The sequence below is a fragment of the Balaenoptera ricei genome, chromosome 10, assembly GCF_028023285.1.
Source record: "Balaenoptera ricei isolate mBalRic1 chromosome 10, mBalRic1.hap2, whole genome shotgun sequence".
NCBI lineage: Eukaryota > Metazoa > Chordata > Mammalia > Artiodactyla > Balaenopteridae > Balaenoptera > Balaenoptera ricei.
Genome location: NC_082648.1, coordinates 85,322,451 through 85,349,422, shown reverse-complemented (window position 1 = coordinate 85,349,422; position 26,972 = coordinate 85,322,451). Strand labels below are relative to the sequence as shown.

General features: G+C 41.0%; 1 protein-coding gene across 2 annotated transcripts in view; it reads right to left on the bottom strand.

Annotated features, from left to right (window-relative positions):
- The window catches only part of SLC17A8 (solute carrier family 17 member 8), a 49,503-nt gene that overhangs the window by 16,895 nt on the left and 5,636 nt on the right, over positions 1 to 26,972 (bottom strand). For both annotated transcript variants that reach the window (XM_059934755.1, XM_059934756.1), the window contains exons 2-5: positions 14,262 to 14,514; positions 6,814 to 6,932; positions 4,905 to 5,019; positions 3,401 to 3,488 (exon numbers count right to left, since the gene is read on the bottom strand). In XM_059934755.1, coding sequence (XP_059790738.1) covers positions 3,401 to 3,488; positions 4,905 to 5,019; positions 6,814 to 6,932; positions 14,262 to 14,514 — 575 coding nt within the window. The remainder of the gene's footprint in view (positions 1 to 3,400; positions 3,489 to 4,904; positions 5,020 to 6,813; positions 6,933 to 14,261; positions 14,515 to 26,972) is intronic.

Here is a 26,972-nt window from a genome sequence, read left to right as displayed (position 1 = left end):
AGAGCTGCAGGCCTAATTCCTCTGTGGGTGTGGAGAAGGTGGTCTTCTTTCCTGGACCAAATACCCTGGGAGTTGGGGGGTGTGGGGCCTCCAGTTTAGATGATGCAAACAGGGAGGGTCAGGGGATAACAATCTATAAGATGCATTGGGTGCTTTCTGTGTGCTCTCTAGTACTGTGCTGAGTATTCTGGACCCCTGATTTTATTTAACCCTTTTTTCAACCTGGTAACATTGGTACCGGTGTCATCCCAATTTTACAAGAAGGGGAGGGGAGGGGAGGTAAATTTCCTGAGGTCACATAGGTGTGAGTGATAGGGACCCAGGTCTGCAGGAATCCAAAGCCTTTAACCTTAACTACTTAATAATTCAGTCCTGCTTCTTTCGCTCAATAATACCCAATAATTCCTCACAGTAAGAAGCATTCATTCACTGAGGAAATTTTACAACTTGAAATTGTCCTTCCCTGTCTTTTAGATGAACTCTTCCTCATCCTTCCAGACATGGCTGAATGTAATCTCCTATCACACCCTGAGCATACCCCAACAGGGCTCTCCACCCATATTGCCCTCACTGCACCTTGATGCCTCTCTGTGGTCACCAGGGAAGACAGAGGAGGCCCTCCGATGCTTGTTGCTTGGCGTGGAGAGAGGGGAGTGGCTGAACGGGGGATGGGAGAGTCCCCAGTTCTGTCCTCACTCTCCATGGGAATTTATATCTTTTTTTCCCTCCCTGAGCCTCCACTATAAAATAATGGAGGTAGAAAAAGAAATCAGATTTGTGGCTATCAGAGGCAGGGGTGGGGAGAGGGGAAATTAGATGAAGGCAGTCAAAAGGTACAAATTTCCAGGTATAAGATAAATAAGTACTAGGGATGTAACATACAACATGATAAAGGTAATTGACACTGCTGTATGTTGTCAAAGAAAGTTAAGTGAGTAAATCCTGAGTTCTCATCACAAGGAAAAAAAATTTTTTTCCTATTTGTTTGATGTTGTATCTATATGAGAGATTAGATGTTCACTAAACCTATGGGGGCAAACATTTCATGATGTATGTAAGTCGAATCATTAGGTTGAACACCTTAAAATTATATAGTCTGTATGTCTCTTACATCTCAATAAAAGGGGGAAAAAAACAAAAACAAAAATCTATGCCTTTGAATAAAGCCAGTTTCACTTCTAAAAAAAATTAAAATTAATTTAAAATATAAAACAATGGATGTGACTAGGTGTTTTCTAAAGACCCTTCCAACTCCAATATTTTTGAAGCGTAAGAATCAATTATCCCTAAGCCTGGGTTTACTTCTAATGACATTTTCCCTTGGCTGTTCTTTGAAACCAAGGCTACACCTTAGCTGGGAAATGTAATAAGGCCTGTGACCTTGATCAGGTAACTTTCCTTGAGAGTCAAATCATTTCTTTAATTAGCCCTTTTAGAGCTATAAAGACACTAAGAATGGGCAGTAGCTGCTAGTTATTCTTGTTTTGCTGGCAAATCAAAATGAAAAGACTTACAAATAAATCATCCAAAGACAATATCAGGGGACTTCCCTGGTGGCACAGTAGCTAAGAATCCACCTGCCAATGCAGGGGACACGGGTTTGAGCCCTGGTCCGGGAAGATCCCACATGCCACGGAGCAATGAAGCCCGTGCGCCACAACTACTGAGCCTGCGCTCTAGAGCCTGCAAGCCACAACTACTGAGCCCACATGCCACAACTACTGAAGCCTGCATGCCTAGAGCCCATGCTCCGCTACAAGAGAAGCCACTCCAATGAGAAACCCGCACACCGCAACGAAGAGTAGCCCCTGCTCGCTGCAACTAGAGAAAGCCTGTGCGCAGCAACGAAGACCCAAAGCAGCCAAAATAAATAAATAAATAAATAGACAATATCAATAGGTCAAGGTCAGCTGGGGCAGAATCTTATATTCTTCTAGAGGTGGTATAAAATCAGTAGTGGAGGTAGAGATGATCTTGAACTTCAAACAAGAGGACAGAAATAGTTTCTAAGGACAAGAGAGGCTAAAGAAGTAAATACATCTCTGCTGTGCATGCATTTCCAAACCAGGCACAAAACAGACACTTGGGTGGATATTTCACACCAGATTCCCTGGGATCCTTTATTACTACTACTACTACTACTACTTAAGGAGGTAAAGAGAGAGAGACAGAGGGAGAAATAAATAATGATATTCAGAGAAATAAAGCTTCCTCTTTAGCTAAGAAATACAGGTTAGCTACAGTTAGGAAAGACACGCTAGCCTGAAAAACTAAGCAGGACTAAATTCTGATCCTAATTCTATGTGGACCCGTTGTGACTTTTGTGGCCTAAGGCACTTTTGTCTTTCTTGGCCCCTTCTCCCATAAATATATTTGAAAATATTGGTGGCAGCATGTGCTGTTCTTGTTCAAATGTTAATCAATACCTAGTAGACTCTTCTGAACACTGATTACTCTCAGAGATTCATAGAGGGGCCAGTCCCAAAGACATGGCTTCAAATGAGGCAACCTTAGCAAGGTGAAGTTTGGAGACCCAGGAATTTAAGTCACATCACTACTTAAGAGCCATTAATTTACTTTCGGGTAAGATGGATGGTGTCCGCTTCATTTTTATCTGGAAGATAATGGCGAAAATTGATTAAACAGCTTCTATGACAATGTGTACATAGTAGTGTGTAGTGAGGAAAGTTCTGAATCAAGAACCAGGTGGTCTAGATCCAGTTCCTTAACTTAGTAGCTGTGTGACCTTGGGCAAGTCGTTGGACTTTCGTTTCAGTTCAATGAAACTAAACTTTAAACTTTAGTTTTAATTTCTTCATTTGTGAAAAGGAGTGGGGGCCTTGATGATTTTATTGATATATCTTCTGTTTTCAACTTTGAAAAACATCATTTGTTGGCTAATCCTACAACCACCTCCAACCCCTTCTTTCTTACCTTTGTCTATTAAAGATGCTAGAAAAACTAGGCACTTGCTTTCCTAGCCTCTTCTGCAGTTAGTAAAGTATATGACACAATTAGAACCAAGGAAATATAAATGGAAGCCTGCTAGGGAGTTTGGGAAAGCTTTTGCTTTCCTAGTGAAAGGAACAGACATGGTTAGGACACCTATCCCCACTTCTTTCTGCCTTTAATGTGGACTTGATACCTGGAGCTGTGACAGCCATTTTGTGAACATGAGGAACACGCATGAATGTAAAAAGTTATCACTCTGAGGATAGTGGAGTAAAAAGTCCAAACGTGCATAGTCCCTGGATAGATCACAGAGCAGCAGAATAAATACTAGCAACGATTTACCTTTGGACTTCTGTTATGTGAAAAAAATAAATGATATTTAGTAGGGTCTTCACTTGAAGCCAAAAGCATTCCTAAATGAAACTTGTTATGGTTCTAATACACTTACCACAAAAAGAAGTTGTGGCCAGTCGGCTTCGCTCCAAAGGCGGTGCCCACTTACTCCACATCCCATGGCAGGCTGGGTAGGTCACACCCTGGCAAAACAGTTGAAAATAGATTATTTGATTTGACTCCAGTTTCTTTTTGTGTTTAAAACACAGGTTTTGCTTCTTTAACACTACAATTCAAAGCCTAATTTACAGATACTAAATAACATGTGTCAGCTATTTTGACTCATGGCACAGATGCAGAAATTCAAAAACTAGTTCAAATGTAAGCATGGTGGGGAATAGGGAAGGGGTCTTTATATTTCATATTATTATAGAATATCAGTGTAGAAAGGGATTTCCACAACCAGCTGGTCCATCCTGTCATTTCAAGATACAGAACCTGAGGCTCAGAGCCATTAAATGACTAGATTCTAGTCTTCACGGCTGCTAATATCATGTTCTTTCTACCATGTCAGTATTTTCCGAAGTGTGGTATGTGTCCCTCTAGTGGGATTGAAGTTGAATTTAAGGTGCTACAACAACCTACATTTTTTATTATAATTGTTACATATATATTATAACATGCTTTAGAAATAAAATATAACTAGCACATCAAGCCCATGATATCAAAGATATTGTTGCTTATGATAGGTTCTTTTATTTTGTTTTGAAATGAATTGATCTAGGGAAAAACTATAGGCAAATAATAGTATAAATCGTAGCGTGGATATGACAAAAGTGACAAAGGTTAGAGGTGAATGACTGAGTTCGGGAAACGTTTCTCTACAACAGGTATTGGCAAACTATAGCCTGATATGGCCCCACCATCTATTTTTGTTCAGCCCTCAAGTAAATATGGCTTTTACATTTTTAAGTGGGCAGAAAAAAAAATTGAAAGAAGAATAATATTTCCTGGCATGTGATAATCATATGAAATGCAAATATCAGTGTCCAAAAAGTTTTACTGGAAAGTAGCCATGCCCACATGTTTACATATTGTCTCTGGCTGCTTTTGCATTACAATGGCAGAGTTGAGTCATTGCAAAAGACCGTAGTATGGCCAGCAAAGTGCAAAATATTTACTTTATGGCTCTATATTATTCTACCTCCTTCATCAAGTTAAATCTCTGTGTAAGACTACACCCTTGGAAATTTACAGATTTATTAATAAGTCCATTTAAACTGTTTTAGTGGAAAGAGCCCTTGTTATGTGAACTGGAGGTTTGGGGCTTTCAGTTTCAAATTTTATTAAATGAAAGGTGTTGGATTATCTCTAAGATCGTTCCTGGCTCATCTGAAATTCTGCCCTCTATGAAATGGTTCTTTATTGGGTATAAATTTGGAATCATACAAGGCATTTTAATTAAAGTATTCATAATTGTAATCATAACCAGAGAGTTCAGATAGCAGGACAAGGTGGAAGACAGGAAAACTGAGTAAAGGAGGTTTTCTTCAAAAGCTGAAATTTCTAAAGGACCAGGTTGTCTCCAGCAATATCAAAATTTGTTAAGAATCTCCTACCTCCACTAGACCTTGCAAAATTCTGACACACATGACACATCCGTAATGTACTCTGGCTGCAGAAGGAATGAACATGTTCAAGGTCGATGTTAAGAAGATGGCGGCTCCAAAGACCCTGAGGGACCAAAACACTGTGTTATTGGGCAGGTCCACTGATGGACGTGGCATGTTAGTTAAACATCAGGAACAAACCTAACAGTTTATGGAAGATCACTATAGAAATTAATGGAAAGAGAAATAGATGTTGTGTTAGGATCTGGTGTGTTCCAAGCTAGACTGTTGGGCCGCTTTGATTCCCAAGTTCCAATCCCTGGACCAATCATGGGAAGGTTTTGGGCAGTACAGGGATGTCCTGCCTAGATGAGATCCTGAAGCTGGAGATTGACCAGCATGAGGTAAGCTTGCTGGAGACCCACCATTCTTCGTGGTTCTACCGAACTGATCCATTCTGACCATTACCTCATGACTTCTGCACATTTGGGTTGTGTCTCATGCTTCCCAATTCTGCTCTCACTTTACCAGATGGGGATACTGACTATCTGAGAAGCATGCTGTGTCCTGGGACCAGCCAAGCACAAGACAGGCTGTGTACCTGTCTTAGCCCCCAACTCTCTGCCAAGTACCATGTGCCTTCTCCTCCCTGCCTGGACAGGAGTGTCCTGGGAAAAGAGAGCCAGCAGCATTTTCTTCCTTTCTCACACATGTTAGTGATGCTTCAGCCCTTTTTACATGCTGCAAAATCGTATTATATGTTATTTCTTCTTAGGGCAGAAGTGTAAGTAGTAACCCCAGAGACCATAAGAACTAATATTTTATCACTTTTTAAGAAGAATACAACAGGTAAGTGACAATAAAGGACACAAATTAGACAAGAACATAAGTAAATATGAGTCATGCTTATACAAGATGACTTTCAAACTTTTTTGTCCTTGACCCATAAAACAAAATATATTTTATATTGCAACTCAACACACTGATACACACAAATGTAACTGAAACAAGTTTCAAAAACCAATACTTAAATGTGCAATGAGCTAAGATATTTTCTGTTCTATTTGATTCTATTTGATTACCTTTTCTTCTATTTCTCCCTCTTTTTTTTAGAAAATGGTCATTGGTAAATCACTATTGATTTTATTACCATCTAATGAGTTCTGTTTTAGAGTTTGAAAAACACTGCTTTATAAAGTATACACTTCACAAAATCCGCATATGTAAAGTCAATTACAATTAGAAGAGACTTGGAAATAATTAGTACACTCCTTTTCTGGTACATATACATACTACATATCCCCCAAGTGGCCATCATTTCTGCTTGAATACCTTTAGTGACAGAGAACTTACTACTCCGTGAAGCAGCTCATTTTGTCTTGGACCCACTTTTAATTGCTCAAACACCTACCATAGAATCTCAAGGGCATTAAAGACATCTTGCAATCTAGAGACTAGCCCCTCCTACTCACATGACAAAACCTGTATGGAAGAGGATGATATTAACGTAGTACAGAGCATCACAGAATGTCATTGGTCAAAGGCAGCTCAAACACAGTCTAATCCGTTTCATTTCACAGATGAAGAAACTGAGGCCCAGAGAAAAAAGGAACTCAGTAGAGGTCACCAAGTGAGTTACTTAGGGTCCATGAACTGTTTCTCCTGACTCGGATGCAATTGATCTTTTTATTACATAATCATTTAAAGAATTGCAAGATAGACTAGATTAGACAAAAAAGTAAACAAAAAGAGACTCTTAAGAACAGGATCATATAAGATCAATGTCTGTGAATCACATCTTTAGGAACAGCTTCTATCTTTCATTCTGTACCCCTAAATTGAGAGCCAATTATGCAGATTTTATAAGAGTACAAAGCCATATTATGATCTGTGCAGCACTCATATCAATTTATCTTACCTGTTAGCAGCAAACTTATTTGAAATGAAACCACCTGGAATTTGTGTCACAATATAACCCCAGAAAAAAGATCCATGGATAAGGCCCACCGTCTCTGGATCCCAGTTAAATTGTGCTGTCTGGAAATGAGAAATCAGATACAGTTGTGTTTGGAAGAAAACACTTGATCATAATTATTCACTGATCATCCTACACAATAACCCCATGCGGTCTTTCCTTCCCTCCTTTATTCAAAGAATATTTTATGGAGGGCCTCTTGTGTGCTTGGGATATAGGACAAAACAAAGTCCTGGCTGTCACCAACCTCAAATTCTAGTGATAGAAAGGAGAGATTATGTACAAATTTTAAAAAAGAAAAAAATAGATATACATGTATATGTGCATATATATATACGCATATGTGTGTATATATATACATGTATGTGTGCACATATATATACACAGAATAATGATGAGTGCTAGGAAGAAAATAAAACAACTTGCAAAGAAAACAAAAAATAAATTCTAGGTTTATTAGGTTATTTACTAGGTTATTCAGATACCAGTTTAGTGACAGCACAAAGGGAATGAGAGTCTCAAGTCTCTCGTTTCATAATGAGGATAATAAAACCTATTCTACCTCCCTACAGTATGTGTGGGGATAAACACCATAAATATTTCTAGTAGGTTATCCCTCTGCTTAGAGATTTTGCATTTAACACATTAGGATAATGCCTGGAACATAGTGTAGTCTCAATAAATGTTAGCACCATTGTTGTTGTTATGATGATGATGATGATTACAACAAAATACCCTTCCACAACTCTTAGGTCATTGAAAATGTGATTCTTGAGGGTCAGAGAGCCTTTCCTCACTTTCTTCCCCAGGCATAGTAACTCATCCTTTTCAGACTCCCTACAAATATCCCTCCTCTGAGGAAGCTCCTCAACTGCCCTGAATTGAAGTGATCATTTTCCTAGGCTTGGTCCACCGACCTCTGTTCTTGCAGCCATGGCACCCACACTGTTCTCGAACTTGCCGTTCACGTGTCCACCTCCCACATGGGGTGGCGAGTAACTCTAAGGTGGCAGCCATGTCCTTTTGACTTTATAGCCTTAGTACCTGAATCAAATGCCTGTAACGGAGAAGGGGCAAGTAAAGATTTGCCAAATGAATGAATAAACGAATGGCTTTGTAAAGCATTGATATCAAAGTGCAAGATGTTCCTATTATGGAGTAAGGGTTCTTAATTATCAACATACTACATCTCATAAATTTTCTTTTTTTAAAAAAAATATTTATTTATTTAGGCTGCACCGGGTCTTAGCTGCAGCATGCAGGCCTCTTAGTTGCAGTATGCGGACTTCTTATTTGCAGCATGCAAACACTTAGTTGCGGCATGCATGCGGGATCTAGTTCCCCGACCGGGGATCGAACCCAGGCCCCCTGCATTGGGAGTGCGGAGTCTTCGCCACTGGACCACCAGGGATGTCCCCAACATCTCATAAATTTTCATCACAGTTTATTTTCCCACAAATTGTTATATAATAATTTGCTCATTTATTCAACATGCACCTCATGCCTCCTGTGTGCCAGGTCAGGTGATAGACAGTATAAATACAAACTCAAACAAGTATTGCCTTTGCCTTGAGGAGACCACAGTCCAGGTAATATTGGCCTGTGCTCTGTACTGTAGTTCCCACTTTGCAGATTAGGAAGTTGAAGCTCAAGAGTAAAATGGAACTAACAATCATTCATTCAAACCAGCTTACCAAATTTTTATTTCACGCTACTTCATGCCACACATTGTTCTAGGCACTGGGGATATGGCAGTGAACAATGACAGTAATTGCTACTTTCACAAAGACGCCAGTGGGAATGGCAGAAAGTATACAAGTGCATACTGAGTTAGATGGTGATCAGTGATAAGAAGAAAAAAATAAAGCAGAGAAGGGGACAGAAATGTTGGGTAGGAATGAAGTAGGGTGAAATTTTAGAGTGGCCAGGAAAGGCTTCAGTGAGGAGATGATTGTTGACTAAAGTCCTAAAGGAAGAAAGGGAGCAAGTCATACTGTTCATTACCTGAAAAGAAAGCTTTCCAGGCAGAGAAATAGCAAGTGCAAAGGCCCTGAGGTAAGGATGCATCTTGTGTGTTAGAGGAATGGCAAGATGTCAGTAGAGCTAGAGCGTAAACGTGAGGAAGAGGATAATAGGCATTAAAATAAGAGAGGTTCAAATGATGAAGGGCCCTTTAACTCACCATAAGGACCTTGGCTTTTACTCAGAGACAGAAGGAAGCACTGAGTGAAGAGGGACATGATTTTAAGTCACTTTCCATGTATTTCCTCTTCTAATCCTTACAACACGTAGAGGTAACTACTATTACCTCATATTTTATAGAAGAGAAAATTGAGGCTTAGAGAGATTAATTTACTTGCCCAAGGTCATACAACCAGTTATAAAGAGAGCCAAGACCAAGCCCTCTTACCTACTTGACCCAAAAAACTATATTCTTTCCATTGCTGTGGAGACTTGACTTTCTCACTGAGAAGTAGAGACTGGACTTCTTTGCCTTGAGTCACAGAATGCCCCAAGAATCCAAGGATCCGAGACAGAGGGATCCACTTCAACCAGCAGCTAATTGTCAATCATCTTGTCCCTTGCTCATGTCTTTCTCTCTGACGAGATGGTGCTTCTGTCCATTTGGGAAATGATACCTGAAGAAGAGCACTTGTGCCTGCCGAGAACTAACTTTCATTATCTCTTGAGCCCATTAGAATCATAATGGCCTCATGTCTGAACTATTATTATAAGCCAAGCACTGTGTCAGGTACTGTGTTAGGCTGAAAAAAGGGTCCCAAAAGATATATGCACAAAATCCCCAGAATCTATGAATGCTGCCTTATTCGAGAAAAGGGTTTTGCTGATGTGATAAAGTCAAGGATCTTGAGATGAGTTTTCCTGGATCATCTAGCTGGGCCCTAAATCCAATGACGTGTCCTTGTAAGAGAAAGGCAGGGGGAGATTTGAGACATAAGAGAAGGTACACAGAAAGAAGGCCATGTGAAGACAGAAGCAGAGATTGGAGTGATGCTGCCACAAGCCAAGGAACGCCTGGAGCCACCAGAAGCTGGAAGAAGCAAGGAAGGATCCTCCCCTAAAGCCTTTGGAGGAAGTGTGGACCTGCTGACACTTTGATTCGGACTTCTGGTCTCCCAAGATATGAGAGACTAAGTTCCTATTGTTTTAAGCCACCATGTTTGTGGTAATTTGTTACAGCAGCCTTAGGAAAGTAATATAGGTATTTAATATATTGGTGCCAGATTATCTCATTTGATCTGTAAAGCAGGCCTTTTATTCCCATTTCACAATAAGGCAATGAGGATTAGCAAAGAATTGCTAGAAATGCCAGTTCCTGGCTCCCTACACACGTTTCCTTCTAAGAGGATTCTCCTCCTCCGCCAGAGCCATGGGCCTCTCCCCTGTGACTGGACACCTGAGTAGGGGGAGCCAAGGCATCGGGTGGACTCAGCCCACCTGTCTCTCTCTCTCTAACCTGAACCCAGAAATTCTAGTTAGACAATACTGAACACTTGAATTGAAACAAGTCCCATTGGAGTCAGCGCCAAGTAATTCAGCTCCCCAGCAAGGCAACGGCTCAAAGAACTTCAGCTTTGGAGGGCAGTGAAAAGCCATGGAAAAAGAAAAAAAAAGGATTTCCCTGGTGGTCCAGTGGTTAAGAATCTGCCTTCCAATGCAGGGGACACGGGTTCGATCCCTGGTCAGGGAACTGAGATCCCACATGCCGTGGGGTAACTAAGTCCATGCAACGCAACTACTGAGCCCACGTGCTCGGTCACCCACGCGGCACAACTAGAGAGAAGCCCGTGCGCCGCAACAAAGAGCCTGTGTGCAGCAACTAAGACCCGACGCAGCCAAAAATAAATAAATAAATATTTTTTAAAAAAAGAAAAGGAAAAAACAAAAACAACAGTCCATGGAGAGACCTGGGAGAATGGAGCAGACTCAGAGAGAGGCAGATGCAAGACACTGCACAGCAAGAAAGTTGGAGACTAAGCTAAGGATTTCCTAGTTCCCATGAGGTCCAGCTCCACTCTGCCCTTCCTGGCTCCTTTTCCTCCCCACAGTGGGGTACAGCCTGGATTTTAGTCCCACCTCAGGCTGTGCTCCCCTGTCCAGGGCGCAGACTGCACAAACATACATAGCAGCTCTGTTTTCTGCCCTTCACTTTCGTGAGATCCCCTATAGCCCCACTGTAATTTCCTTCTTAACTTGAGCTGGTCTCCCTGCAGTTCTATTCTTTGCAACCAGCAATCCCTGACCAAGACAGAAGGGCAACTTGCTCAAGGTCCCAGAGCTAATAAACAAGGGTCAAGTCTGAAACCATGTCTGGCCAATTCCAAAGCCCAATTCTTCTTAACCCTACAGGGCTCACGATTCATGAGAAGGAGTTTGGGTTTTTCCTGAGGGTAATGGGAACCAGTCTCAAAGTTGCTCAAACTTTAGTCATTTATTGCTCACCACATGCCAGACACTGTTCTAAGTGATTCACGTGTTTTAAAACTCATAATTATTAAACTAAAAATGATTACTCACACATCAACTAAAACTACCCTTTATACCACTAATAGAATATATGCCATTTATTTGCAAGACCTACCAATTCACACTGCTTACTTCTCTCCCTCTGCTGAAAATGAAGATTTTAAAATATCTCAGTGAAAAATATCTAGTTTTTCTCCCATAAAACCAACCAAACAAATATACCAGCCATTGAGAGCCTTTTGTAATACAATTAGTGAAATCTTTGTCATTGGGTTGAACATGCTCAGATGATATCTAAGCTTTGTTCTATTTGGATAAGAGAGAAATGGCCTGCTATAAATTGGAACTTCTGAAATGCTACTAAACTCCTACTTATAAGGCCAGGGAAAATGATGTAAAGTATATTTTAGATCTTAATCAGTTTCTCTAAGACTCCAGAGGGCAAAACCATAGAAACTAGAGAGCACACACAGCATTGTTCCTTAAGTTTATCAAAATGTCTTTTCCATATACCTCCAAGTAAATTCTGCTGACCTAGGGCTATCTTTTCAGGCAACAAACAAGCGCAAATCAGCATCTCATTTTGATCCGGGCCTCAGCAGACGAGTTTAATTAGCTGCCCTTGCTCACAAAAGGCTGCCAGAATGCATGTGATACACATCTGAAACCTCACTAATATACATCATTCTTTATTTTTAAAATGCATGACATGCCCCCTCACACCTCTACTGCCCTCCCTCCCCGCCTCAAAATAAACAACCAGGATATCCTTTTAAAACAGATTCAGCTGTGGCATCAAAAAGAGAATCGTTAGACGAATCTCCATGGTACCCTTTTCTTCTGGCAGAATAATCTCTTAGCTAAAAAGAAAAAGGAAAAAAAACAAAAAACAAAAAACCTGCCGGCCAACTAAAGACTTCTTTTTAATGAATTGAAATCAAATTTTCTCAAACCAGTGCTTGACAGAAACTGTTCCACGTAATGCTGGAACAGTTTCTGTCAAGAAACAGATGTGGCATGAAAGAAAGCATTCTGCAGTCAAGTCCAGGAAACAATGCACACCACAGCTCCCTCTTGGAGATTCTCATAGGACACAGCACAGTAAATGCTCCCAGTTCATAAGACACCTTCTTCACAGCACAGCCTACAGAACAATGATTTCCAGACAGCAGTTTGGAAAATTCTGATCTAAATGTTTCCCCAGGGCTTCCCTGGTGGGGCAGTGGTTAAGAATCCGCCTAACAATGCAGGGGACACGGGTTTGAGCCCTGGTCCGGGAAGATCCCACATGCCGCAGAGCAACTGGGCCCATGATCCACAACTACTGAGCCTGGGAGCCACAACTACTGAGCCTATGTGCCACAACTACTGAAACCCATGCGCCTAGAGACCGTGCTCTGCAACAAGAGAAGCCACTGCAATGAGAAGCCTGCACACCGCAACGAAGAGTAGCCCCGCTCGCTGCAACTAGAGAAGGTCCGCACGCAGCAACGAAGACCAAACACAGCCAAAAATAAATAAATTTTATAAATAAATAAATAAATAAATGTTTCCCCAAATATGGGCAGGAACCAGAGAACTATTAGCTGTCTCTCTGCAAACAGATGGATTTCCACATGCGTCACTCCTGTGTGTGTGTTCAATAGAATGAAACACGTATATGTTGGGTATGCACTGGGCATACATTTTCGTTTTATTCTCCCATAATTTCAATATGTCTCTAGGCCTACCATTTAAAAAACAAACCAGATTTTATCTTTCCAGTGATTCATAAAAACAATACTATTTAAGTGACATCAGAGTGCTTAAAGCATTTAAGTGCTTATGACTACAACAGCCTTTGAAATGGGCCTTCTGCCTCCACTCACTCCAATCCCAATCCACTGGGAGATGACTGGCTGGGCAGTGATCATTCTGGAGCATGGATTTGACCGCACCACTTCTTTGCTTAAAGCCCACCCCTATCTCCCCGCATGGCTTAGCAGGCTCTGCAAGCCTAACCCCACTTTACTTGCTGCCTCCTTCTCTTGATGCTCACCCCATGCTTTACCTTTTTACTGGGGTTTCTTAACCTAGAGTCTGTGGATGGAACCATGTGGATCTATGAACTTGGATGGGGAAAAATCAGCATCTTTATTTCCACTAACTAAACTTTAGCATTTCCTGTAATTATGAATGTAGGAAACAAACCCCAGTCATTTATCAGTACCTGTGACTCTGTTACTAGTGGAAATTATAAATATGTTCATATCACGTGATGGTTGTTGCTGCTATCTCAAACTATTGCTTCTCCTTCAGACTTCAAAATTACAGTAATTATTAGACCCATTGCTAGAGTTTGTCATCTGACATGTTCATAAAGAAGCCCATATGTTTCTATATCACAAATTCGATTTTTAAATATTTTGGTATCTGTATTTTATTTTTTTGCTTTATTTTTTAAAAATTTATTTATTTTATCTTTGGCTGCATTGGGTCTTCGTTGCTGCACGCAGGCTTTTCTCTAGTTGTGGCGAGCGGGGGCTACTCTTCATTGTGGTGTGCGGGCTTCTCATTGCGGTGGCTTCTCTTGTTGCATAGCACGGGCTCTAGGTGAACGGGCTTCAGTAGTTGTGGCATTCGGGCTCAGTAGTTGTGGCTTGCGGGCTCTAGAGCACAGGTTCAGTAGTTGTGGCTCACTGGCTTAGTTGCTCCATGGCATGTGGGATCTTCCCGGACCAGGGCTCGAACCCATGTCCCCTGCATTGGCAGGCAGATTCTTAACCACTGCGCCACCAGGGAAGACCGATATCTGTATTTTAAAATGATGGGTTTCCTTTATAATCCTATGTGTTTTATTTTACGACTTTAAAACATTAATACAGCCATGGCTGAAAGAACTCCCAACATAGACAGACACTGACCTGAATTTCCGGTTTTCCATCAACATATATAGTGTTGTTGTTGACCATTTCCACAATGGCAACTCCAAGGTTGCACCGAATCCCAAAGGAAATGCAGAATCCCAGCCCGCTCATGATGGCAATGATGTAGCGCTTGGGGAGGCCACAGCAGTGGCAGTCACAGAGTGGGGGACTCTGCCTGGACGTCTGCACTGGCCTTCCTTCTTCATTCAGCTCAATGTTACCTTCTTCCTCACTGGTCCCATCGATTTTCCTACAGTGGAAAAAGAATGGGCAGAGAAGAAAGACCAGGATTACAGAAAAAAACAAAGTGTACTACAAAAAAAGAAAAAGTGTACCAAGAAAGAAAAAAGGAAACCCAGAGTGGGATGCACCCTGCATTTTTTAACGTCATCATCATCATTATTACTAAAATAAATTATAATGGTTAAAATTACTGATATTCTGGATATCATATTGCACCCTTATAGGCATTAAGTTGTTTTAATCTCATAACAACCCCATGAGGTAGATCGTGTTATCTTGTCCTTTTATACATGAGGAAGCTAAGTCATCTATGGTGGGATGCAAGCCCAAGTCCAGAGTTTGTGTCCTCAACAATACGCTTGGGACTTCCCTGGTGACGCATTGGTTAAGAATCCGCCTGCCAATGCAGGGGACATGGGTTCGAGCCCTGGTCCGGGAAGATCCCACATGCCGCAGAGCAACTAAGCCCGTGTGCCACAACTACTGAGCCTGTGCTCTAGAGCCTGTTAGCCACAACTACTGAGCCTGGATGCCACAACTACTGAAGCCCGCATACCTAGAGCCCATGCTCGGCAACAAAGAGAAGCCACCACATTGAGAAGCCCATGCACCACAACGAAGAGTAGCCCTCACTCACCACAACTAGAGAAAACCCATGCACAGCAACGAAGACCCAACCCAGCCAAAAATAAATAAATAAAATAAATAAATTTATTTTTTAAAAAATGCTTTACTGAACTTCCTGCTATAAGAGTATCCATAGACTTCATCCACATTGCATGACCCAGCTAACTATTATGTTTGACCTTAATTTTAATGTCACTTGAAGCTTGCTAAAAAGATATACAGTAGAAAATTAATGTAGATGTTTTTCTTTCTTCCTCTTTTTCTAAGTCTTAATAAAATACTAGATGGAGGTAGGGAGACACATTTTCTATCACAGCACACAACGAACTGGTTGTGTATCCTTTCTTCCGTAGGTGGTTCTTCTAAGGAGGTGATTCTCTGACAATTTTTAACCAGATGGTAGGATTTCTCACTGAGTTCTATAAATTCAGATTATGGTATGTCTATTACAGTAAATTTACTCTCTTCTTTAAAGAAAAGAGTAATTGGGCAAACTGAACACAATTCGTCAATTATAAAAGGAGCTGTATGCATCCTCTCACATATTGTAACCCTTCTGAGGATGCCCAATTAAGTTCCAAGTCTTTGTAAAAATAAGCAAAGCTTATACATTTTCCTAAGTATCATATTCACTAATAGCTAATATAGACCAGACTGAAACACAAATAATTTGCCCACCAATTCACAGAAGAGATAATCTTGGTAGCTTTTTATGACTCAAGCAAATGAGGTTAAAGCACATGTAGAGAGAAGCAAATGTACTGGATTTAATTCGGTTCATCAAATATTTATTGAGTGCCTACTGTGTGTCAGGCACTGTGCTGAGTGTTAGGGAACAATAAAGAAGGGGACATGGTCTCTGCCCTTCTTCAGTTCTTAGGCTGTTTGGGAAGAAAGACACATACACAAGCAGCTATAATTGCTGGATGATGTAGGTTTTGTTGAAACCAAGGTGAAGAGCAATAGTAAAACAGGAAAAGAGCTTTCATTTTCAATGTGTGAACTCAGAGTGGTAGCTTAATAAATGTGCAAGAATATGGAAGTAATCAGAAGAGAACTTCAGCAACCTCCCTGTGTACCTATCTACCTAGCTGCATTTATGCTAATTTGTTCTACCTTTTTTCTATGGTTGTCCATGCTTCTAGCTAAGGCCAACCTCTCTCCCTGGGCACTAGATCTCATTGCCTCTCATCTACTCAAGGAAATCCCTACCCCCATACTTAATCAATTATTTTTCCTCTCTACTAGATCATTCTTATTGTCTACAAATATGCTCTTATTTGTCCCACATTAACATTTGAAGTAAAAACACTTTCTCTTTCAGCTACTCCCCTATTTCTCACCTTCCTTTTATAAAAAAAAATTGGAAGTCACTGTCTTCACTTCCCTTTGTCTCATTCTCTCTTGGACCCACTCCAACCAGGTATCCCCCAACCTGTCCACCAAAACTGTTCTTCTTAAGGTCATCAATGCCCTCTACGTGGCTCAACCCAAAGGCTATTTTCAGTCCTCATCTATTCAACCTATCAGCATCACTTGACACTACTGATTACTCTTTCTTCCTTGACTACTTTATTTCCTTCACAGAAACCACACTCACTTGGTGTTCCTCCTAATTCCCTGACCACTCTTTCTGTTTTATCCCTTAAGCTGATTCCCTACTTCCTCAACCTGTAAACACTTGGCTATCCAGGACTCAGTTCATAGATCTCTTTTGTTTTCTATCTATACTTTCTGGGTGACCTCACTCTGCCTCTGGGCTACAGATACCATGCATATGCTGACAGATCCCAATTTTCATATCTAGACTTATTTGACATCTTCTTGGACACACGATCAGCATCTCAAACTTAACATATCCAAACTGAGTTCCCCTAAAAGAAATTAATTCCTGAAGTCTTTCCCATCCCAAGTAATGACAAGTTTGTTCCTTTGGTTGCTCAGGCAAAAAACTTGGTGACATCCTGGATGCATTTCTTCTCCAATCTATGTCCAGTCTAGGAACCAGTGTCCCTTAGTTTTTTTTGTTTTTTTTTTTTTTTGTTTTTTTTAAATTATTATTTATTTATTTATTTATTTTTGGCTGTGTTGGGTCTTCGTTTCTGTGCGAGGGCTTTCTCTAGTTGAGGCGAGCGGGAGCCACTCTTCATCGCGGTGCGCGGGCCTCTCACTATCGCGGCCTCTCTTGTTGCGGAGCACAGGCTCCAGACGCACAGGCTCAGCAGTTGGGGCTCACGGGCCTCGTTGCTCCGCGGCATGTGGGATCTTCCCAGACCAGGGCTCGAACCCGTGTCCCCTGCATTGGCAGGCAGATTCTCAACCAATGCGCCACCAGGGAAGCCCCTCTTAGTTTTAATTTTTACTCTTCTTTCTACTTAGCTGTGTGACTTTGGCCTGGTTAACCTCTCTGGACTTCAGTTTTCTCATCTGTAACCTAAGAATTATAATAATAGTTTCTTCTTCATGGGATTGTTCTTAGGATTGTCATAAGTGAATTATTATATTAGATCATTTAGAACAGAACTTGACACATGTGAAAACTCAATATATGCCAGCTATTTTTATTACATTAATCCTCATAACCATTCAATGAGCCCACTCTGCTGGGCTGAGCATTAATGTCATTTATTGCCATTTATATTGATGTCTAAGAGTTATTTGGATCATAAAACTGTTTATAATGTGCAGCCCCAGTGGTCATCATGAATTTCTGGCATCAGAACATATACAATTTGAATAGCATGGAAAACTGATGCTCTAATATTGATACATTATTATAATAATATTAATATTCACTAAAACATAGATAATATATAACAACTACACTAATATTTGTATGAAGCAAATTCAGTTCTTTCCCTCTGCCCTTTCCTCTCCCTACACTTTCATGTAATGATCTTATTCTATGGTTAGAACAGCTCAGTGAGACAGGAAATCTAATGCTTCCATTTGACACAAATTATAACTGTAGTTCAGAAAGCAAGAGTGGATTGGCCAAGACCACAGAGCCAGTAGAGGGTACGGGCAGGATGTGAAGCCTTTCTCCTGCCTGTCCGGCCAAGTTCCCTTTCATGTGAGTTTCCCAGCTCACCAGGCTGTGTTCTGTCTCAGTGATCTTCCTGAGTCACCTTGTCATCTCTTACTTTGTAGCCCAGTCACCATGGATGACCCAGTAGAGGAGAATATTTAAGAGAAAGGGCTCTGGAATGAGAGAAGCTGAATGCTGTTTCACCCCTGTGCCAGTTTTGTGACTTTGGCTCTAAGTTACTTGACCACTTTAAGCCACAGTATTCTGGTATTAGTTTGCCAGAGCTGCCATATCAAAGTACCACAGACTGAGTGGTTTAAACAACAAAACTTTATTTTCTCACTGTTCTGGAGGCCAGAAGTCCAAGATTAAGGTATTGCCAAGCTTCCTTCTGAAGCTTCATTCCTTGGCTTGTAGATGTCTGTCTTCTCCTTGTATCTTCACATCATCTTCCCTCTGTGTATATCTGTGTCCCTCTGTGTTCAAATTTCCTCTTCTTATAAGGATACCAGTCACATGGATTAGGGTCCAAACTAATTATCTCATTTTAATGTAGTTGCCTCTCTAAAGACCCTATCTCCAAATACATATTCCTCACCAGGGATTAGATGAAGGCTGGGGGCTGCAATTCTTGGGATACTAACTTCAAAGTTCATCTGCTGATGTTTTTGTATATATGGTAAGAACTTATTTACTGTGTAGTGTGTTTAAACATTTAAGTTTTATGAACTAGTTCCTCCTTTAGAAGCTGACTATTCAACTTGTTCACTTTTTCCTTTTTTATAATTATCAGGTTATAAAAATAAGTTTATACTTTTGTGTTTTATCTGAAAGTAAGAAGCAGAAAAACTGCCTATATTTGCATAACATGGCGATAAGTATCAATACTTCAGGGTAATTCCTTCCTATCTTTATTATTAAAAATAAATAAACTGTTTTCCAACACACACACAAAAAAACGTACCAGGAATTAGGACTTCAACATACAAATTTGGGGGGGACACAATTCAGTTCATAACAATCGCCATCTCTAAAATGGGCTAGTGATCATAGCTATCTCATAAGGTTGTTTTAATGATTAAATGATATGATGCGTGTAAATTATTTAGTGCAGTGCCTGGTACATAAAAGATCTTTCTATTAATACATGGTGAGTAGTATTATTATTGCTATTAATAAAATTGTTACCATTCACAAGCTTAGCATCTCTCTATATGCATGCAGATACTTTGGATGAAAAGTAATACAGACTAACATTCTCAGGCACTGTGGGGTCTTGAGGAGTTTAACTGAAGACAGACCCAGCTGCTGTGCTCTGAGTGCACCAGGGCTTTGACTCGAGGACCACACTGTCACAGGCTGCTCTCCAGCAAGCACTGAGCATAGCAGTGATTTAAGGCAGACCCTTTCCTGCAAGAGGCAGGACTCCCCAGTGGCCTTGCCAAAACTTTCTAGTACCGTGGTGGAGTCTGAGACTCTTCCTACCTAAACTTTCTTCTTTCCCTCTCTCTTATGCAGCTAGCATGGTGGTCTGAATGCTCTCCCAGGCTCCCATAGCTCCTTCCCCTTTTCCCTCAATAAATCTCTTGTGCATCTATTCCAGCTTTAGCATCTGCTTCTTAGAGGACCTGAACCAACACAAGCACCCTCTGAGTGCATGGTGCCACCTGGGATGTCCTAAGAGCTTCCAGAGGGAGGACACAACAGCATGGGGGTAGATTTCCTTCAGTTTCAGTTTCTCTTGCCTGAAGTGTCAGCTGAGTCACCAGGCTTCACGTGACCATGGGACCAGGAATGAGCATGAGTCAACCACTAGAGGAAGTTCCAGAGTTGTTTGTGACTCCTTTGCACATCCTGGGTGTGGCAGGAGGGGCACCCCTATATCAACTGAAACTTCACTTCCACCACAGTTAGATCTGGTTTGTTTTAAAAACAGAAAAATGGTGAGACATAACTTGTACAGCCAAGTTGCTCAGAGAGGAAGATTCCGAACTACCTCACCCTGCTTAATAGAACAAACCAGGCTTTGTGGCAGTCAGCTAACCCAGGTTTGTTCGCCAGCTCTGCCACATATATACAAGCTGTGTGACTTTGGGCACGTAGCTTGGCCTTTCTGAATCTCACATTTCCTCATCTGTAAAATGAATATAATATTTATCTCACAGACAGAGCTGTTGTTAAGATTAAATGAGCCTACACTACCAAGAGGAAAATATTACCACCAGTAAATGAGTAGGTATTGCTTCAATGTTAGGGACTGTACCATCCCTGATGCTGCCTAAATGTTTTATACTTTCCTCTATTAGTGCACTTATCACATGGAGTTAGTTATTTGTTGTCATCAGCACAGTAGGTGTGGAGTAAATATGTGTTGATTTAAGAACATGAATGAATGAAGTTCTCTCCAATAGATTGTGAGCATGTTGAGGGCAGGAGCCATTTCTTCCTCATCTTTATTCCTAGGGCTCATCATGGTGCCTGGACACATGAATCCTTAGTCAACTGAATGGAACTGAGGGATCAATTTTGGGCATCACTCCTGACTTACAGCTTTTACAGACAGAGGTAAGCATCTATTCATCCCTGCCCAGTGACAAGTTATTTTTTTTTAAAGGGGTTTGAGGTTAAAAGAATAAATGAGAAAAAGGAACTCCCTTCTTAAGAAGTAGAGGACTTCAATCATCCGTAAGTGCTGCTTATCATATTTGGTTTTCTATGGATGTTTGCCTGCAGCTGGTCTTTTAGATCAGAGAATCTTCATTCTTTCTAGGGTGACAGTCATCGTTGTTGTTTCTCCAAATACAGATAGCCGCAGTCTGTGGGCTGGGCTGCTGGCTCTTTATACACTAGACAAGTACAGGCCCACGGCTCACAAAAACAACTGTCCAGTAAACAATCAAGCCCCAGGAGTATAATTGCTTAAGATATGCTAACTGGCCTTTAAGTACCTGCAGAACTATACTTCCAATTCAAATGTTCCAGTAATCATGGAGATTTGGTTTTGTTTTGCAGGTAATGAGTTCTATATATGGAGCACAAATTGAGTAGAACTAAAGATCATTTTATGACTTTAAAAAGTTTATTTACTTACTCTTTTTTTTTAAAGATATATATTTTTGATGTGAACCATTTTTAAAGTCTTTATTGAATTTGTTACAATATTGCTTCTGTTTTATGTTTTGGTTTTTTGGCCACAAGGCATGTGGGATCTTAGCTCCCTGACAAGGGATCAAACCTGGACGCCCTGCCTTGGAAGGTGAAGTCTCAACCACTGGACCATGAGGGAAGTCCCTTTATTTACTTAAATCCTAACCCCCAGCACCTCAGAATGTGACTGTATTTGGAGAAAGGGCCTTTAAAGAGGTAATTAACATTAAATAAGGGCCCATATAGGTGGGCCCTAATCCAATATGACTTGTGTCATTACAAGAGGAGGAAACCTGGACACACAAAGAGACACCAGGAGAGCACATCACCAGAGTAAAGGTCCTGTGAGGACACAGAAAGAAGGCAGCCATCTACAAGCCAAGAGGAGAGGCCTCAGGGGAAACCAAGCCTGCCAACACCTTGATTTTGGAGTTCCAGCTTCCAAAACTGTGAGAAAATAAGTTTCTACCCAGTCTGTGGTACTTTGTTTTGGCAACCAGAGCAGACTAATGCAGTATTCTAATTTGCCTCCCAAAGGCTCACATTTACATCAGATTGTTTTTCACATAATCATCGAGTAGCTACTCTACTGGAAGAAGGAAGGAAGTTGAAGGATATTGACTACCTTCTACACTGCAGGCACCCCATAAGAGAGAGAGAGGGAGAGATCTTCAAAACAATCTTGAGAAGTAGGATTTATCCCCATCTTACAGCTCAGAAGACCAAAACTCAAAAAACAAACAAACAAAAAACCTTGCCCAGGAATCACCCAGTTGCAGTGGGTGAGGTGAAAACATAATCCAGATTTGATATCAAGCCTGCTCCTACATAGGAACTAATCAGAAAGCACCTTAAAAATATTAAGTGCGTCACCTAAATAGATATTTTTTAAAGGTTCTAGAGAAGCAATACTGAAGAGGGATTAAGAGAAATACTGTATGATATCACTTACATGTGGAATCTAAAAAATACAACAAACTAGTGAATAAAACAAAAAAGAAGCAGACTCACGGATATAGAGAACAAACTAGTAGTTCCAGTGGGGAGAGGGAAAGGGGGAGGGGAAATATAGGGGTAGAGGGAAAGAAGGGATATTATGGGATTATATGAAATCATGTGTGTGAAAGTTTTGAAAATTATAAAGCACAGTAGAATTTAAAGAATCTTCCATTTAATTAAAAACATCAATTTAAAAAAAAGAGACAGAACATGCTCTGTAGTCAGGCAGTCCTGGTCCAATGCTGAGTCTGGTATTTATTAGCTGTGTAACCTTGAGCAAGTTACTTAACCTATCTGAGCCTCAGTTCCATGAATGGAGGATAGAACTATTGTGAGCACTAAATAAGATAAAGTTTATAAAGCACTTGATAAATAATCAATAAATGGAAACTTCCAAAGAAAGGAGGAGGGACTTAAAGTCTGACTCCCAGAGCTAGGTTAGGATTTGAAATAGGATCTCATCAGTGTGGCTTTCAGTGCTCCAGATTCCAAGGATCTCAAGAAAATGCACCTGGTCAACTCCCACCCAGCCAATACTCTCACAGTACCTGTTTTGGTGTATTTTTTAAAGATATTATTTGCCTCTTCCAGTAGACTATAAAATCATAAAGTCAGGAACCAAGTATCCCTAGTACCCAGCATAGTTTCACAGATTTTGAGGTGTTAACCTCTGCTGTTTTTGTTTTCCTCCTGGAATTTCACCCTTTCCTGTCCCCTCATAAAAGCAGAGAGTCAGTGCTCCTTACCCAATCAGGGAACGATAAGAAGGGGATAAAGATGGCGGAGCAGGAGGATGTGGAACTCGCCCCCCGCCCCTACCCTATCCCATGAACACGTCAAAAATACATCTACATGTGGAACAATTCTCACTGGAAACTGGCAGAAAGACTCCTATACAACCAAGGCTGAAAGAAAGATCCACATAGGATCAAGTAGGAAGGGAAGAGAAGTGATCAAGTCAAGACCTGTGACCCAGGGAGGGGACTCAGAGGAAAAGTGAGATCACACAGGCAGACATATTGGGCGCCCCAGTCCTGGAGTCCAACACAGGGAAGACAAGTCTTCTTGGCTGGTTGGAGGTCCGGTGGGAAAATGGACAGCAGGGAAAATAGACTTAGACTCTATGCTATCTTATTCCAAAAGCCTAAGCTACAGTGATAAAGCAACAGCCCAATGGCCACATCTGGCCCATAGACATGTTTTTTGTGCGGTATGATGCATGTATAGAGTTTTTTTTTTTTTTTTTCCAGAACTTGGATTAATTGCCAGAGTTTAAAAGTCAGGAGATTGCTCCAAAAACAAACAGACAAAAACGCTTGGATTTCTGGCTTATTTTGAAAACTGAAAATCTGGAATTATTAGGTCCACATTCTCTCATGGCTATAACTGACTCTCCTTTTAACTACAGTCCCCACCACTGTTTATTGTCACCCCAACACTGAGCTCAGTTGCCATTTAACATTATACTAGCACTGTTGCTTTCCTTAAAGTTAAGAGGAAAGGAAAACATCTTTTGTACTCATATCTCTATCAGAAGAAGAAAAGTAAAAACTGGACTATGAACAATCATAAGAAGTAGACAACCATCATTTATGGTTGCCCGATGTCTAACTGCCACTTGATATTTTGAGCTCTGCCTTACCAGCAGAGAAAACTACTTTTCCTATGCTCTCTTGTAGCTGTGATGTTAGCTATGATGTGGACTCTGCCAAATCAGAAGTGTGTGTATGAGATTTAGGTGCCAAAGGAAGTAACAAGAGGAGGATGCAGTATGCAGGGGAAATGGCAATGCAGATGGTGACACATGCAATGGTGGAGGCAGCTGCTTCCTCTGTGACTCTGTGGCAGAATTCTGGAACATAATTAGTACCTAGAGACAAGCATTGGTAGTGGCTTTGTTTTATCTAGAACATTCTAGTGATATGATATAATATGTTCTCTGTTGCCTTTTTACTGCAGGTAGAGTGTCCAGATCTGGTCCTCCCAAGGAATCTGAAAGTATACTAATATGCTTTACTAAATTTCATTCCACCTTAGCTAGAGTGGATTCTCTTGACTGCAACTAAGAACTTTGAATGATACCGCATAGTTCTTTGTGGAAGTAGAGACGATTTCTGTGTGTTGACATCTAAAATGTGTCTTTGTCATAAAATACAATGTGGCCTGCTTCACTCTATAGGTATTGAGCCTATGGTCCTAGCACTAACCTTGAAGAAGCGCTTAGAGGACTTGGTTATTGTAAAGATATTTGTGGGAAATTGGGGAAAGAGAAAATAAGCCCTAGATAAGGAAATCTACTGCCAGACTAGGAGAAGATAAGAGATGGTTAGAAGAGAGAGGCTAAGGGTCTAAAAGCTGAAGGGTCCTGTGCCCTGCTGCTTGGAAAGACCCCTAAGGTGGGGAGTCCTTAAGAGAATGTCGTTCTAGGAAGCAAACCCTAAGAATGAGATCTTAGAGTTTGATAGCTCACTAACTGGTTGGGAGTGAGGACCCCAACACTGGTGGTAGGTGAGTGTTGATAGTTCCCAGTATGTGGTACCAGTGCAAATACTAAGACTTTCAGCTGTGGTGAACTGGGCTGGGATACAGGTGGAAGGGGTTGCAGTGGTTCATGCAATATCTCTGGTACTTGGGAGGTATAGGAGAAATAGCAATTTCTCCACAGAGTTGAGTGGCCATTTTTTTTTTCCACTTTTTAATTTATTTACAGTGAGTGGCTATTGTTAAATGCCACTGATGCTCTGAAGAAAGAAAATAACAGGATTGGGGCAATCAATTACCAATTTAAAAGAAAAAGGGAGCATCTGTCACTTCCTTGTCAGCCTTTAAAGAGACCCTCATCTCCTGCAGTTGGAGAGCAGACATAACTGAAGATCAGGCACAAGACTTCATTGTAAAAATGGCAGAATCCCCTCTGGGTGTGGGCTGGACTTAGTGACTTGCTTCCAAAGAATAGAGTAGGGAAAGAGAAGAAACCTGGCAAACACTTCCTTAACCAAGCAATCAAGGTTAGGATCACTAGTGATAAGTTATGTTGATACAACGTTCCCCTCCCCCATATGATGTGATGAGAAAGGCATTTCACCTTTGCAGTGTTCTTCCTAAAAACTCACAATCCTAGTCTAATCATGAGAGAAATATCAGACAACTCAAACTGAGGAACATTCAACAAAATACCCAACCAGTATTCCTCAAAACCATCCAAGTCACAAAAAACAAGAAAAGGCTGAGAAAGAGTCACAGATCAGAGGAGACATGATGACTAAGAGCAATGTGGTATCCTGGATTGGATCCTGGAACAGGAAAAAAGACATAAATGGAAAAACTAATGAAATTTTAATGAAGTGTTGGAGTTGAATTAGTAATGTACCAATGTTGGTGTCTTAGTTTTGACAACCGTTCCATAATAATGTAAGATGTTAATATTAGAGGAAACCAAGTAAGGAGTAAATAGAAAATCTCTGTACTATATTTGCAACTTTTCTGTGAATCTAAAATTATTCCAATACAAAAGTTTAGTTTTAAAAAAATAGCAGAACTCCAGAGAAGGTGGAATTCTGAGGCTGGGGAGGTCTCTTACACCCAAGCTGAGATCCTGATAAGAAATGGGACCCTAAGAACTTGGAATGCTAGGATACCTGAGTGCTGGGTTAAAGGGTAGATGCACTTGAACATCTAAAGCCCTAGATTCCTCTGAACCCTCTGGACCTGCAGACGCAGCCACGCTTCTTTTTGGAAGACAGATGTCCCTCCTCCTTTTACTTGAAAACTAGCCTCAGACGGAGCAGGTGATTTATGAGATGACGCTGATGCTCTTCAAGATCTGCTCCCACCTCCCTTTCTGACCACCAGACCGATAATTAGCACCGAGTCCCAAGCTGGGAAAGATTAGGCAAATATTGGGTGTGCCTGTCAATGGAGGGAGGGGTTATACACCAACAAACAAGCAGGATCTGACTAACATTTCCCAGCAGGAAGCAGGAAAGTATGCCTGGGAATGGATTCTGAGGGAGATGTACGGGTAATAAAATTGGATAAGGGAGAGTTTGTCAATATGAAGGTTAGGTTGAATTATGTTGCCCTCAAAGCATAAGTTCAAGTCCTAACTTCTGATACCTGTGAACCCAACCTTACTTGGAAATGGGTTCTTTGAAGACGTAATCAAGTTAAGACAAGGTCACACTGGATTACTGTAGACCCTAATCCAATGACTGGTGTCCCTATAAAAAGAAGGAGTTTTGCACACATAGACAGAGAAACCCAGGAGGAGAAGGCCATTTGACCACAGAGGCAGAGACTGGAGTGATGTGTCTACAAGTCGAGGAAGGCCAAGGATTCACCAGCAACCACCAGAAGCGAGGCAGAGGCAAAGATGAATTCTCCTTCAGAGCCTTCAGAGAGAGCATGGCCCTGCTGACAGCTTGAGTCTGGGCTTCCAGAACTGTGAGAGAATAACTTGAAGCCACCAAGTTTGTGGTGTTTTGTTACAGCAGCCCTAGGAAACTAATGCAGGGGGCATTCCCCCATGACACAGGATTTAACATCCTGGCAAAGGCCAAGAAAATGATTCTAATGAGCTCTTAGTGTGGCTCTCGGAACCTTAGACAAAGTAGAGATGCCAAGAGGAGGCTGATGACTTTAAAAATATAATTGTGCATTAATTT